At 35.5% G+C, this 15677-nt stretch overlaps 1 protein-coding gene across 2 annotated transcripts in view; it reads left to right on the top strand.

The window, feature by feature from the left end:
- LAMA2 (laminin subunit alpha 2) overlaps positions 1 to 15677 on the top strand; it is a 359087-nt gene that overhangs the window by 91361 nt on the left and 252049 nt on the right. For both annotated transcript variants that reach the window (XM_082048323.1, XM_082048322.1), the window contains exon 3: positions 3189 to 3301. In XM_082048323.1, the coding sequence (XP_081904449.1) occupies positions 3189 to 3301 (113 nt within the window). The remainder of the gene's footprint in view (positions 1 to 3188; positions 3302 to 15677) is intronic.

Below are 15677 nucleotides of genomic sequence, written 5' to 3'. Positions count from 1 at the left end.
CTATGTAGTTTTTCAGACAGAAACTTGTTTAGCTTCTCTTTAGAAATTTTCTTCCAGGGCCACCCTTCATAGAGTGATCACTCACTCCAAAGTCTTTTTCTAATAGCTAATCTGCATTTTCCTTGCAGAAATTCATGTTACATTTTCCCTAACTTCAGTCAATATAGGGAATGGATTATGCCCTTTTTATTTACAGAAGTATTTTACTTATTGAGGGTTGATGGTATTTCTCTATCTAGTTTCTACACTCAACTATCTCTTTTCCTTCATTCTCCTCATAGGTTGTATTTTCTAGAACTCTAACTGTGCAAATTGCAATTCTCTGAATTCTCTCTAGACGTTTTCATCTTTATTAAAATTCACTTGCGCTTCTACCAGCACTGCATAGAGATGCAGGTTTGCTTCAGAATGAGCAGAATATATTCCTGTTTACATGTTTTTACTTAGATATTTCCCCTTTTTAATGGTGTGACACCACTGAGAGATATATAGCTAGCTGTCCATTATAATCCCCAGATACTTTCCTGCTAAATGGTTACACAGCCATTTGCTCCTTACCTTGTGTTTGTGAAGCTAATTGTAATTGCCCCAGTAACAAACTACTTCATTTGTCTGAACAGAGTTGTAACCTATTTTTTTCCCAGTATAGGTTTTCAAGTTTCTATATCTTCTTTAATTGTAGTAAATGCTGCCTTCTAAAGAAAGGTCATACGATTTTGTAGCAATATGTTATATTATAGTAGTGTGTCTCACTCAGAGAAGATCGCAGGGGTTTTTGGAACCATTCCAACTGGCAGAAACACTGCACAATAGATTCTTTCCCTTCTTTATAGATGGGTGTTTAGAGATGCATGCACATCATACGAGTTTATTTTCTATATCAAGTTTGTTTAATTCAAAAAACAAACCTAAACCAGAACTGGATTGCTTTGTTCCTGTGTCCTGCCTATGCTATCAGATAGTGTACTCTAATGTATGTATATATACACAGACACACATATGTGTGTATCTATATATACATATAAACCCCATCTGAATGATTTATATTTGTGTTTCCCCTCACTCCTACTCTCTTAAAAACTTGAATCTGCCCAGCTTCATAATGTCTGGTCTTTTGTTGCCAACCACATCTCATTTTAAGGTTTTTAAATGTTCATTTGGCAGAAGGAAGTGACTTATTTAAACAGAGATGGCTCATTAATAGAAGAACCATGTAATGTAACCAGACTTTAAATGATCCCCCTGGAATGTGCAAGTCTGGAGTGCCTCCCCTTAATTACTGTAGTAGGAAATGAACACAAATTCCCTGGTTAATCACATGTGAGCCCAAATTACAGAGCACAGTTTGATGGGCTCACTCTGTAAGTTCTCCTCCTTGCCATCCATCAGGGAGATTAGTCCTTGAACTGCGTTTGCTATCCAGTCCTTTTTACAAATATTGTATTTTCCCTTACCTCTTAAATAGGCAAAACATACCAGCAATTAATCGGTGTTTTCAAATGAATTATGATTTAACTTTCATAATGGTGATTACAGTTAATTGTTGGTTCATCTCTCAACTCTCCTTCTCATGATTTACCTTTATATCAATTTCACCCGAAGAGACTTACATCAAATATTCCAATTAGACAGCTTCTGTCAGAGTCACTGAGGAGCTCTGAGTTTGTTTTATAGGTGATTTTTGCTGGCACTCATTGAAAGCCAAGGTTTGTGAAAATGATCGGAGCTGGGGGAACTGACAACATGTAAAGCACGGGTGTGTTTTGCTTTTCTCTTCAGTATAAAGATAAAGCTAATAATAACATCCCTTGCAGCACCAGTATTCTATCTTGCAAATGTTGGTGCCTACTAGTGCCACTGAATAATTTGTTATTTAAATGAAATTTTTGGCATTTTCAATTTTGAGGATTTATGCCTTCCCTCACACCCACAAAGCACTTTAATTGTATCTTTAAATATGTTCAGACATTCCGGATTTCCTTAATGAGCTAGGACTCCTGTCCTCCACAGGTGGCTGATGTAGCAAAAAAACAGAGCCACAAAGACTATCAATCTGGCTGGTTGGTTTAAGTAATAATTAAAATAACAAGTAAATGAATCAGTTCATGAATTAATGATTTGTAATTCTAGGACTAGCTACTAGTGAAGCATATTCCAGTTTCATATCAAGAAAACCCGTCAATTTAGAAGGGCATCCTTAATGAGAGGGGTAGGATTTCTCTTATGTTCTTGCAGACAGAATCACATGGAAGAAATTGAATTTCCTTTGGGTTATTTTTCCCATAATGTACAACCTGTAGGACATTAGGGACTTAAAATATACATCCTTGTACCTTTTAAAATTGAGGTTACCTTATTATCTATTTTGTATAGGAGAGACACACTCACTGACCACAAAAAGTAACTGGAAATGTTGAGTGTGGTTTTTCTCAGTCTAAATAACATTAAAATACTGTGTAAGCAAACTTTAATAATTTAGAAAATCTCAAATTCTAGGAAGAATTCAACTCTGTAAATAAATTATTTTCTCTGTTATTTGGGATTCATTTGGGACACTGCAGCAGAGTAAATATGGACATGAAAAGTAACCTCTCATGGAATTTGATGTGGATTATAACCAAGCAAACCTTCTTTATATGCCTATATGTGAGCCAGACAATTTTCCAGTTGAAAATTATATTCTGTAGTGATTTCTGAATAATTTCCTCTTTAATGATTTCTGAATTATTTCCATGTGTGCTTAAACTGTCTTAGAAATGCAAGTACCAGTGTAACTTTAATCTCTGCTTTCCTTGCAAACCATATGTCTGGTTCCTGATTTGTTGTTTCTATTGGAACATTTAAAGACATTACAGTACTTGAAACTTCAGAAGACTGCAGGAAATGTTCACTTGATCTAGAAGCCTACGTTGCTGTAGTATCAGGAGACCGTCCAAGTGCATTCAGGTGTTCGGAATCACCTTCTTGTGATCCTAACCAAAACCAAACAACTAATATTAAATGAGTATTACAGTAATAATAAGCATGACTGTGCCCCAAGAGTAAAAGAAAAATTAATTCCTTGTTCTTTATTTTGAAGTACTGCCTCACTAGTTCTGTAATTGTATTAAAATCTAGATTTTTAAAATCTAAAATAATTTAAATTGCCGAATAATTTTGAAATATATTTATTTTTGCTATTCTAACAGAACGACATCCAATAACAAATGCAATTGATGGCAAGAACACTTGGTGGCAAAGCCCTAGTATCCAGAACGGAATTGAGTATCATTATGTGACCATTACTTTGGACCTCCAACAGGTAGATTTCTGTTTGTCTGTGACTGCAAAGTCTGTCTTTCTTGCATAACAGATCACCTGGATTATTTTTGCTTTGCTCTATGTTGCTTTCATATTATGAAGACACACTCAGCTTCTCCTATAACTTTCTGTTGCTTGTATGGACAATTCTGATCAACTCATTCATTGTAACATAATGTACCAAATTAAAAATAATTATTTCATATATATTTTTATGAAATCATGTTTACAATTATATTAACATAACATTTTCAGTATTTTTTCACAATAACTTCTGGTTTGGCTCCTTAAAGACAATTAAAAGGTCATTTTGGGGAAAAATCAATATGGATAAAAGTTTATGTTCAGAATACTGTTCTTTCTTGTTTCAGTAATATGGTACGATGCACCTAAATACAGAAAAAATCTTTAAAATACTTAAGATACCTTAAAAATAGTTCAGCTGTGCTAGGGATACATGCACATCTGATGAGTTATTTTGAGGGGCAGCCTGGGTAAATGGGGAATTTGGCTAACGAGGTCCTTAAATAAATAGCCTCTTGTTAGTGCATTTCTCTTTTAATCAGTAGAGCTAAACCTTCTTGTGGAAGTTTGAATGTAAGCTCCTGTGCATTAAAAAGTTCAGGGATTTTTTAAATGTCTTTAAAATTTTCGGAGTTATTAAATGGTTTGCCTTTACAACAAGGGATTGTGCCTCTTGTTGGCTACAATCTGTTAACATGTGAGTAGCTCTCAGGTATTAAAACTAAATTACCATCCTCGTTTTTCATCACCCTGGTGATTTTACTTTCTGTGGTTGTTTAGGTCAGGTCTGCTAAACTAGGGAGTTACAACTTCTGTTGTTTTTTTTTTTTTTTTCCTGCCATATGAGTATCTAGATTGTCATAGGAAACAAGCAAATTTGGGCAATTCCGAAAGTTTTGGGTTTTCTAATATACTAAAAGTTAGCAACTAGAGGGTCAATGACTATATTGAAGAAAGAGTATGGGTTATTTTAAAGTATTTAAAAGGCTTCTTTGTGTGCCAGTTTGCAGTGGTCTGACAATACTGCACTGTGTGTTGTGTGGGTTTGGGTTTTCTTGTTGTTGCTTTTTTAAAATGAGACAAGGCTCAAGTATAAGCCTTTTTCTTTCCCATATTCATTTGCTTGTTGTTCAAAGAAAGCTGGGTGGTCCTTTTGCAGTACTAAAGCTGGTACCTTCTCTCAAGCCCATTCAGTTGTATTGGCTGGAATAGGAGCACTGTTGAGGTTTCCATGGATGCCGGAGAGGTGGGATAAGACCCGGTGTCACTAATGCTGCCTGGCATGCTCTTTATGGCCTGAGTAACCCATGTACTTAGGAATGCACACCGTTTACTCACCATCTTACATGAACAGGAAAACAGCTTTGTTCCCCTAAATTTAGTAAAAGGTCTGTTGCAATTTGCATGGCTTTTAGACTGCTCAGTAAGAAATAAGAGTTGTTTTGATTTTGAGGAGTATTGGGAGTTTTTGTTTGGTTATTTGGGCATTTTGTAGACACAGCATTGTAGGCTTTATTACAGTAGTCACTAAAATACAAAACTTCTCTTCCAGCTAGTGTCAGATGTGGTAGTCACTATGAATGACAAATGTCACCAGATATCTTTGAGATCTCATTTAAAAGAAATGCTATTATTTACCTTTGGCTTATAGGAGATTCAGTAATTGCTGCATTTGTGTTGATGGATTCTTGCTTTAAGTATAAAAATGCTTAACTTCTTTTTGTGAGATAGAAATAACAAATGACAAATCTGTAAATAATGGATTGAAAATTGCAGGAATGCATTAGTTTTTATGTTACTGGTAATTATGATAGAATACAGAATGCTTTTATGAATCCTAATTTCATGAAAAAAAATCAGGAAAATAATTACAATTTCTCCATTTATATGATGCCTTCTGGGACAGTTACATTTTTTTTAAAATTTATTTTTTGTGCAGCATAGCCATAATGGTGTATACTAGTTAGCAATAACTAATAAATTGCAAAAGTAAAAAATATTTAACTTCAGAAGGAGACAAAATATGATCAGTCAGGTTAGGAAAAATCCAATTTTAAAAATATTTTCTCCCAACACTTGAGATTTACTATAATGCTTATAAAGAGCTTTTATCAAAAATGGAAACTAGGTTTCTAATTCATTGAAATACATTTGAAATTTGTAACCCATCTATTATAAAAATATTACTTGTAATCTGGATCTATGACTTGAAATCTGGTTCTGAGCATCTTTGCTAATTTGCTCTTAACCCTTCACTTTTCTAGGCTTTTTAGCCATTTTTACAATCACCATCTTATCTATTTCACCAGAATATTATAGAACATCATTCACAGCTGTACACGTGAAATTATTTTTTACAGTGCTTTTCGTGCAGTGAGGGCATAGGAGGTAAAAAGTATGAATGTAGATCTATTAGGGAGTTGCTCACATGAATTTAAATGGAGGTTAAAATGAGAGGTTGAGCTGCTGAAAGCGGAACTGCAGATCTGAGTTTGGCAAGTGGGTTCATCGGTGCGCTAGGTGGTTGTGTCTACGAATCACTCACAAATTCCCAAGAGAAGCTGTCTGCTCTTGTGCATTTCTTACTGCTGCTGCTTGTGTAGGGTCTGTGGGTTTCGCTTTAATGGTGGTGGGCAGTTCAAGTGCAACAGAAGTAATTCAGGGCCAGGGAGTGCAATGTTTAGCAGGACAGAAAATAAGCCTTCTCTTCAAGAGGTGCTGAGAAGGGAACTGGCAAAACAGAAAGGCTTAGACTTTCAGGGAGAACATATTCCTTATACTCATGCTATCCCAAATCCTCAGTTGGTTTAATTTCACAGTGATGTGGAAGATTAGTACAGTATCTTTAAAGAGAATTGGCAAATACACAGGAAAAACAGTTGGCAGCTGGAGTTGGTCAGCCCATCTATTCCTGATTTCTGCACACATCAGGACACTTTTATTAACAAATTCCCTGCTGTTGTGGGGAACAAGACTTTGACAATACCCTTGATATTGTGAAGATGCTTGTTCCGGGAGCATATTTATGTGGGTTTTGATTTTTTTACTATACACTTCATATTTTTTTAAATGGTGCTGGAATATTTTATGTGACTTATAGATATGTGGAACTCGGGTGGATCCAGGGTTAATGTTTTGGAAGAAAATTCTGGACTTAATAAGTAGACCTTAATTGCCTGAGGTTGTGAAGGATCAGTTCAGTTTCCAGGTAATCCTTTTCAGGCATACATTTCTGATGAAAAAAAAAAAGGTAGTTGACATTCCTTAGAGCCTCCTAAGATCTCATAAGGTGCACCTCATAATTGATTTCTCTTTAAAGCAATTGCAGTTCATCGGGTTCAAGTTCCTTAAGCCCTGATAGTGTCCAGCTCTTTCACCTTGTCTTTTCATCCTGTCCCCTGCTCTCCTCTCTAGGAAGGGAAGATGGAGTCTAAAAATTGTGTTCTGGCTCCATGTAGAAATCATTGCAGTCTCATTCCTCCTGAAGTGTATTTCAGTACATTTTAGAATCTAAGTTTTCAGACTCATGGACTTCACTCTTTGAGTGGCACATGTTATATTTTAGGAAATGGCATTTCTGAAACTACATAGAGAAGTGAATAACTGGAAGTAGGAGAAGAATGCTTGACTTGATCAGAAAAAATTTGAAAAGCATTTATGAAAAGTAGACAACATTATTTTGCTAATATTAAATTCATTATTTTATAGCTCTGTATGGTCCAAATTAATTTTAATGGAGGATTCTGATCTGCTTTTGAAAGATTTCTTTGTTATCTGGTGCACTTTAATACCCATGAGCAGAAATACACACAAACGCATGTGTGCGTGGTTACAAACATATATCATGTATCCTTAACAAGAATAATGCTAGGAAGAGGAAAGGAATCACAAAACTGAATGATTGCTTTTGCTTTCTCTACACAAGACTGTACAACGAAGTGACTCTGTGGCAAAAGACAGACATGAGAGAACTAGGAAACTGTGACAAGATGAATAGAGAGATTCAGGCTGGGACAGGAAAATAACAGGATAGGACTCAGACTGGTGTTGTAAAAGCTCAGTGTGGTAGTCTATTGTATGAGCTTAAAGGGAGGAAAGAAATCCTCCTGCCAGTGAAGGGAAACAGAACCTGTACGTGCACCAAACTGAAGAAAAAATCATTAGGGAGGAAGGGTCCTATGGAAAGTACATCTTCACTCTTTGCTATTATAGGTAGGACAGCTACAAGCATCAGAAATAGCATATAATACATTTCTGAAAGTAATACTTCACAGCTGAGTTACAGGTAGCACATGCACAGTGTGGACTGTGATTCATTATTTCTTTATGGAGCTTTATAATTATCGATTTATTTTAATGAGTTTATTTTAAAGCTTGAATTTTGGGTTGCATACAATACACAATGCATTTATACATCTGCTGCTATGCTGAGGACTACTATACATAATGTGAAACATCACCTACAATTTGAACATTTGAATAAACTTGGAAACCAACTGAGGAAAAAACTGAATATTGCTATTTCAATTTTTCCTACATTAACAAAGAGTGTGTCACAGTAGCAGAGATTGGGGATGGCCTTAGGAGAGGACTTGTGTTTATTTGGTGCTGAGGACCCAGCTCACTTGTCAGGAAATTGACTTCAGACAAGCTCTATTCTGGACCATGGGCTGAATGTCCATTAGCAGCTAGAATGAATCAGGTATGTCTAAACACGTTCTCCTGGCTTAGTTCTTATCTGAAAGGAATCCAGTTTGTGAGATCCATGATATATTAATGGTGTGAACCAAAGCAGGTTAAACTGGGACAGCTGGGAGATTCACCTCAAAAGCATGGTTCTTATCTGAGCTAAAAAGCTGATGTGGATGTGCCCTTGTAACCTCTGTGTCTGAAGAGAGTCCAGATTTTATGTTAAGTCTATCAGATGCTACACCAGAATGATGGTAGTCTCCCATGTCTTAGTGCAGTATTCCTGACCTTTGTGGGAGGACAAAGGAGGTATAATAAGAGGATAAACATCCTGTGAAGACCCCTTGCTTGTGGCACCTTGCTTGTAATTTGCTCCTTAACTTTGCCAGTGTGACAGTGCTGTGTTGATAGCTGTTGGAAGGAAACATTATTTTCAGCTGTCAGTTCCCTTGACGCACAACATTAACCAGATCCCTTGGGGGATTGCTATTCTCTTTCAGAGAGTTACACAGCAGCAGAATTCACGTGTCTGTTAGCCAAGGATGACTTGAGGCAAGCGTGAGAAGTACTGTCTTGCAGAACCCTGTTGAAGATGTTGCCCAGGTGTGCAGCCAGACTGAGACACAATACTTGTTCCTGATATGTTTAATTTAAAGAATGGCTGGTTTTAATTAAAGGTTATAAGAGCAATTAAATTCCTATTTCCATCGCCACTCCTCTGCCTGTTTTTTAGTCTTCTTCCTTCTGGTGTTTGACTGAGGAGGTTACAAGAAGATTGCTATAGGAATGTTTGGCTTGTAATACCTGTGTAGTCTCATAAGTAAAGCTGTCCTTTCTGACTAGCCATTTCTTCGTGTTTCTAGTAAATGAGATGTTGTTTCACTGTCCCTTCTAAAGCTAGTCTGAAAACATACAATCTAGGAACTGTGTCATATTGCAAATGAAGTGGCAGAGACCATGAATTTACTCAGTCTGCATCCCTGTTCAATTTATTTTCTTCTTAAAGAAGAAAGAAATAGGTTTTTGAATCTTGGCAATTTAGAAGTTGTTATGTGATTTTTGGATTCTGGAACCCTCTCCCTGTTGTCTGGTTTCAAAAAACTAGTGGAACCTGTTGTGTGGGTCTTTCTCATTACAGCTAAACCCTACAATTAGATCTAGTTAAACTAATCCTTTAGGGATTGACTGAAGTCACTCGTACAGACACAGTGAAATGTAAGGTAAATTGAACAATGTATTTCACAGCAACACTGCTTCTTTTAATATAGATTTATAGTTTTTTATTTTATCTCATAATAGTTCACCATACAGTAGATAAGGAATCAGAATATATAGCCATGTTAAAATAGGTTTCATAAATTATCTGCACAGTGGTATAGGAACTAAGTATATCATTAGCAGATGTTTGCTGTATGTTTTCTCTGTTCTGGAATATCAGATACATTTTCCAGTGGAAAAAAAAAGAAGTATAGCCAACTTTCTATTGAATAACTTCTGATATAAAATATCAGAATGGCTAAAGGAATAAACAGAAGATTAATGACACTGTTTAGCCTTGGGATATGAGAACCAGATTAGTAAAATTAAGTGCCAGTTGGTCTTCATATGTTAAAGTTGTATCTATGTCCAAATGTTTTGCTTAGATTTTCATTTAATATTTTCTTTTTCTCTTTTACTAATAATTATGTGCTTCAGCTGTCTGAGACACATTCAAAACAGTTTCTGTAAAGGTAAATCTTAAAGCTTCTCTTTATCCTCAAACCAGAAAGTAATTTAACAGAAATGAAAATTAATCCAAACTGAGGCTTTTCACCAACAAATGCCAGTCTGTTTTGTCCATCTTCAAAAATATTTGTCCAAAGAGAGAAATGCGAACAGAAGCAAAGTCTGTTCAGGCTGTAATGCTGCAGTCCCGTGATCGCTGTTCCCTGCTTTTGCATCCCCCTTCCCAAACTGGCTGAAGGGAGACATTCCAGTCTCCCCTGTTCTGGCACCGGCACTTGTGGTGTCGTGTATTGAACCAGATCAGTACCTTGATACTGAAAACTGAGCCTTCTCTTGTTTTTAGGGGGTTAGGTTGCTGCCAGATCAATTTTCTAATTTGGCTTGCTGCATGGGGTTTTAATGCCAGTGTGGAGGAGGGGGCAGGAACATATTTCTGGGGGTGGTGGGGAAAACAGGTCCGCCTCTCTGCAGAGCAGCTGGTGCTCTGCGTTGGCTTCAACTCATTGTAAAACTTCCAAGTATAAAATACTGATCTATGAGCTGCAGTCCATGCCTGCAACATAGAGCTGTCATCCTGACTATTTGTTTTTACTGTTTCTTGCACATGAATCATTCTGTTTTGAAGTAATGTAAACATTTGAGAATTCAAACTATTAATTATCTCTCTCTCAAAAAAAAATAATCCTAAGTCCAGTTTTCTGTCTCAGTTATAACTAAGTGGTAATGAACTGTTAAAGTGACAGCTCAAAACAGATGCAAGTAAAACCATGAAAATGAGACTGTGGAACTAATATATATTAAAAAAAAAAAAGAAAAAAGAGATCTGTTTTATTAAAGTGCTCAGCCAATTTTTACACATGTATAATAGTTAGGTGTTAGTTATAATATTGTTTAGTGGTTTTGTGTTTTTTTTTTTTAATTTCATTTTTGTTACCTTCATAGACTTGAATTTGAACATTTTAGTAATTCCCTTCATTTCTTTAGTTTCACAATTGACTGATATCTATAGGATGAAACAAAGCATGCTTTACCCTTCTGATATTATTTTTAACCAAAGCAAAACTGTTGGATATTAGTTAGTTTACAATGAAATGATTGGAAAAAAAAGACAAAGAGGAAAACCAGAAACAAGAACCACACAAATAAACCAGTGAGGATTTCTAGCAAACATACCTAGGAAACATAACTATTAGCAATTGTGAAAGCAAGCAGACCTATAGTAAATATTTTGACATCACAGTGAATATTTTTAAGAACTACCTACTTTATACACTATTAGCAAGTATACTTTGTTATGCAGCTTTCCACCTGGCTTTCTCTTTGTGAGAAGGAGAGAATATGCTTGAATGGAATGAATGTCACACTGGTGACAGATGTCATCCAGCACTCAGTTCTTGTCTCAGAATAGTTTTCCACATTGATGTCACTCAGACAAAAGCCTAAAGAAAAATTAATGACCTTTTTCCTTAGCTAAGGCTCAAGAGTGCACATCTATACCAGCTGTAACTCCAGTCGAGTCTGCTGCATTAAGCTTTCAGAGGTTCTCACAAACAAGTGTTAATGAAGTTACTCAAGGTGACTTTCCTGCAGCATTAAAAAAGAAAGTTTTTCATGAGTAGTGCAATAATCCATGGGGGGAGTACTCTTCAATGTATTCTGAAATGCTAAGAAGCCATTATCATCCTGAATGACCAGTTGTAATACCCAACATATAAAGTGCTGCTAGCTAGGCTGAGTAGTTGTATTAACAATAAATCTTCACAGGCTTATTTTGCCCAGGTGTTTTTATGCTCCCCACTAAATCAGACCATAACTTTATTGCTTCATGATTAGTCAGAAAGATTTCTAAGTAAGCAAATCCTTTCAGCTTCAACTCATAATATATGCTGATAAAGATTTTTAAAAGTTTTGAGAATTTATAGTTTTAAATTCTGAGGTTACTTGCCTTACGTTTTCCCTGGTTGACTACAATAAATATACATACTACTTTTTCTTTTCTAATTTTGGCTTTAACCAAGAGAACTATTCACCTTTCCATCCTTCAGGTAAATAGTTTCAGGATATAGTTCCTAAATACTCCATTATAACCTTTGAATCTGGAGTGATGTGTTCTGACGTGAATATCGGGTTTTCTTCTCATTTTGTACTATTGGCAGTTCTGGTTATAAAGAAAGTTACAGAGCCTGTGAAAATGGTGGTGTGACAAATAATGGGGTCATAGGAGTTTCAGTCTTGAACAGATTTTGCAGTCCTTACTGAACAAATATGTTGTCATTGAATAGTTTATGATGAATAAAAAGCTAACTTGAAAAAATGAGTTTTGCAGCTGACAGTGGTGGTCATGAAATGGTGCTTCTGTCGAAACGTGAGGTCTATGCTGCAAGATGGGCAACAAGATTCTGTAGTACACATGAAAACTGTGGTAACAGAAGGACAGCTGGATATGTGTGCAGAGATAGGTTATTAATTGACTAGTTTGTTTTTTTGTAGAGTTTTGTGTGTGAATTAAGATCTTGGGAAGTAAGAGCAACTTCTAATATCAAGAAAGTACCTTGTCATTTAAATGTCATGTAGTGCTTTGCAGCGGTACACTTGTATTTATATGATGGTTTGATGAGATGTGCTTAAGGTAGTTTTTAATTGCCTTTTGCAAGCTAGCAGGATGTAGAAGCATCCAGATACATGTATATGGCACAGCGTAAAATGCTGTTACTCTTAATAATGTGCAGAATATGTCAGAGTTTGATCAAGACCACTGAACCTGTATTCCCAAGAGTTCTTTCTCATGTGTGCAATGGTCTTGATTTGTTGGTGGATCTAACACTGCCCTAGGAAAAAGTACTAATGGTAATAAAGTAAATGTTTAAATAGGCCTTGGGGCTGCATAAGATTGTCCCTTGTTCTGAACAATGAAGAATGAATATGTGTATATATTCATTTCATCAAATCTATTGGTGGCAAAATTATTCTCTCTCTTCCTCTGTGCTCCATGAAGTCCATGTGCAGTGGGTCACATACTCTGTGGAAGTATTTTGGGACTTGCTTACCAGTGACGTAGTTTAGTCAGTAAAAACAGTCATTAATGTAGCTCTTTTTGTTTGATTTGGACTAATGTGGACTAAGTGACTGAAGAAACTTAAAGAAGGGTGTTTAGTGGATCTCTCCAGCTGCAAAATATGGAAAAACAGAGACTTGATCTGTTATTACACAGAACATACAACTTCATAGTGAAGATAAACCTTTTGCATGGTTATGAGTCTTGATTTGTTATGTCTTCTAATTATTCATAAGGAAATTCTAATTGTAAAAAGGGGATGTGAGATAGAATCATAGAATTACTCATCTCATAATTCACTTTTTATATTCCATATATACCCTGCTATGCTATACAGCAACATATCCATATCTAAATCAGTTCTCAGGATAATTTTAAAAAGTATTGAGAACTAGAAGTTAAAATGAAAACTGAATATGTATGCACTTTTTTTTTTTTTTTAATCTGGAACTTGGATTTAGAATCTCATTTCTTTTACATTTTATTTTTTAGTTGTCTGTTTTTTGAAATTTCCAAAGTTTAGTTGACATGAGACAGCATAGAAACACTTCCAGAATATGTTTTTAAGCTGTTTTAACCACTACCTTGTTTAGCTAAAAAAATGAAGCATGGTATATATGAAAAGAAAGTGAAGAAAAGAAAGAAGCAAACAAATAGACTGAAAATGTTTTGGAATGAAAGTCTCTATTTTTTTAAAATTTGAAGCCTTAAGTTACTACTTTATTCAGGTTTTCATTATTCAAGTTGCTTGTATTGCACAATATTTCCAGATTGAGATGGAGACAACATTGTGTCATGTTCAGGGAATGAGTATAAATTAGTATATGCCTATTTCACATTCAGATCAATGATCTTAACCTCAAACAGCTTACAATTAAAATCAAATCAAAATCCCAGGTCCTTAAGATGATGTCTCTTATCGTACATTATATATGGTGAATAACATCTCTTTTTCCAGAGAACCCAAAGGAAAAGCTTGTGAAGGTTTCAGCAGGGAAATGTTAAAGGTTTAAATGTTGCTAATGCAGAAGATGCTCTATGCTAACAGTACAACGGTTTTAGATTTTTATTTGTATCCCTCTCTACAAGATGGGCAACAGATAGATTTTTTTTTTTTTTTTTTTTGGCCTCACTAAGAAACTAGTATTTATTTATATACATTTTAGCATTCTGCAGAAAAGCCAGAAACCATAACATTGAAAAATATCATTAATTTGAGATTGGTACAATTAGTGCAGCATGAACTTGCTCTTTGTTGTACAAAAAGGAAATCTGTATAACTTCAATGAGATATATCCCAGGGCCCTGTGGGAATTGGGTGATGTAGTTGCTAAGCCACTCTTCATCATATTTGAAAAGTCAAGGCAGTCATTGAGGTTCCCAGCAACTTGAGAAAACAGAATATCACACCAATAATAATAATAATAATAATAATAATAATAATAATAATAATAATAATAATAATAATAATAAAAGACCCTGGGAGCTACCGAACAGTCAGCCTCTAGTGCAAGATGTCCCTGCCTGAGGCAGAAGAGTTGGACTACATCTTCAAAGGTCCCTTAGAACCCAAACCATTCTACGATTCTCTAAGAAAAGTAAGCGTTCTCTAGGAAAAACAGATTCTGATATGCTATTACTGTATCTGACTAAATAGATTAATCTATGTAAAATTAATATTTTCATCATGGAAGTAGAATGTAATGACTTGAAATGAGAAATTAAGAAGCAGGTGAGAAGTTTTAGAATAGTTTTAAGATGCTTTGGTTGTAAGATTTATGCACTGTAGAACTTCAAATGGAGCCTAAAAAATGGCTGTGATTATTATATTCTTCTCGGTGTTTTAGCACCAAAATAGAAGAACCACCTTTTCTGTTCTTTCCTGTTGTCTAGGTTTGAAGAAGAAATGTTTGAATATTGGCATTTCCATCAATTTTCCTTTCCTCACCATACTCTCTCCATGGAAAGAAGTGATTAGCCTTAGGAAATAAAGAGAAAAGAAATTGCTTTCTGCTATTATTTGAAAGCACTGTGAAAAGAAATTACTAACTTTAGCCCTCAATTCTGGTGTACACTAGGCCAATGATGAGCAGCAAAAATGGTCAGCGGAAGGCAGCTATTCTTTTTGAGGCCTTCACAAACAACTGTGTAATGGAGAAAACCAACAGAGAAAATTACAAAGAACAAAGCTGACATTGCCAGAAGCTTACAGGTAGTGGCTCCCTCCATTTGGCTTAATGTATCTTAGATATTCAACATCTGGACAACTTGAAAGCTTTAGAGTTTGACATTTTATAAAGTGCACTGTTTAAATAGATTTTGCTTTTATTTATTTTTTAAAATGACACAAGTTATAATCATATTTTATTTAAAACATGAGCAAAAGTTGAGAGGCATTAATAAAGGACCTATTTTTCTCAAGAAGAAAATGTTCTTAAAGGAACCTGAGCCTCTCTAGCACTTACATACAGGGGAGGGAGAAAGCTGAGATTGTTCTACAGTGAGGTATTTTTAAGTCGTCTTTTTTTTAATGCATGTTCTGCAGGTATTAACTGAATGGGACTGAGTGTTGTACATGGGTGAATTTTTGTCTAATTACAAAATATGGAAGATTTCTAACTGAAACTTGGCTTGATTTGGAGATACCTTAGAGCTGTTCAAGGTTTGTTATGGTAAAATGTTTCTCAATTTTTACCACGAGGTGCTGTAGAACTCTTATTTTGCATAGCATTCATAGCTACAGCTTTTCTGGGGCAGATGATGCCCTGCTAGCTAGTAACCAGAACTGTTTGCAACACTGTGGAAAAAATACTATGTTGGAATCAAGTGTGTGCATCTTTCAGCCCAAATTCCCCATCTGGTAGCAGTGTTTCAGTTGGAAGCA

Source organism: Streptopelia decaocto (assembly GCF_964273445.1).
Source record: "Streptopelia decaocto genome assembly, chromosome: 3".
In the NCBI taxonomy this organism is placed as follows: domain Eukaryota; kingdom Metazoa; phylum Chordata; class Aves; order Columbiformes; family Columbidae; genus Streptopelia; species Streptopelia decaocto.
The sequence above is the reverse complement of the archived record's forward strand: the minus strand, read 5'-3'. Positions and strand labels throughout refer to the sequence as shown.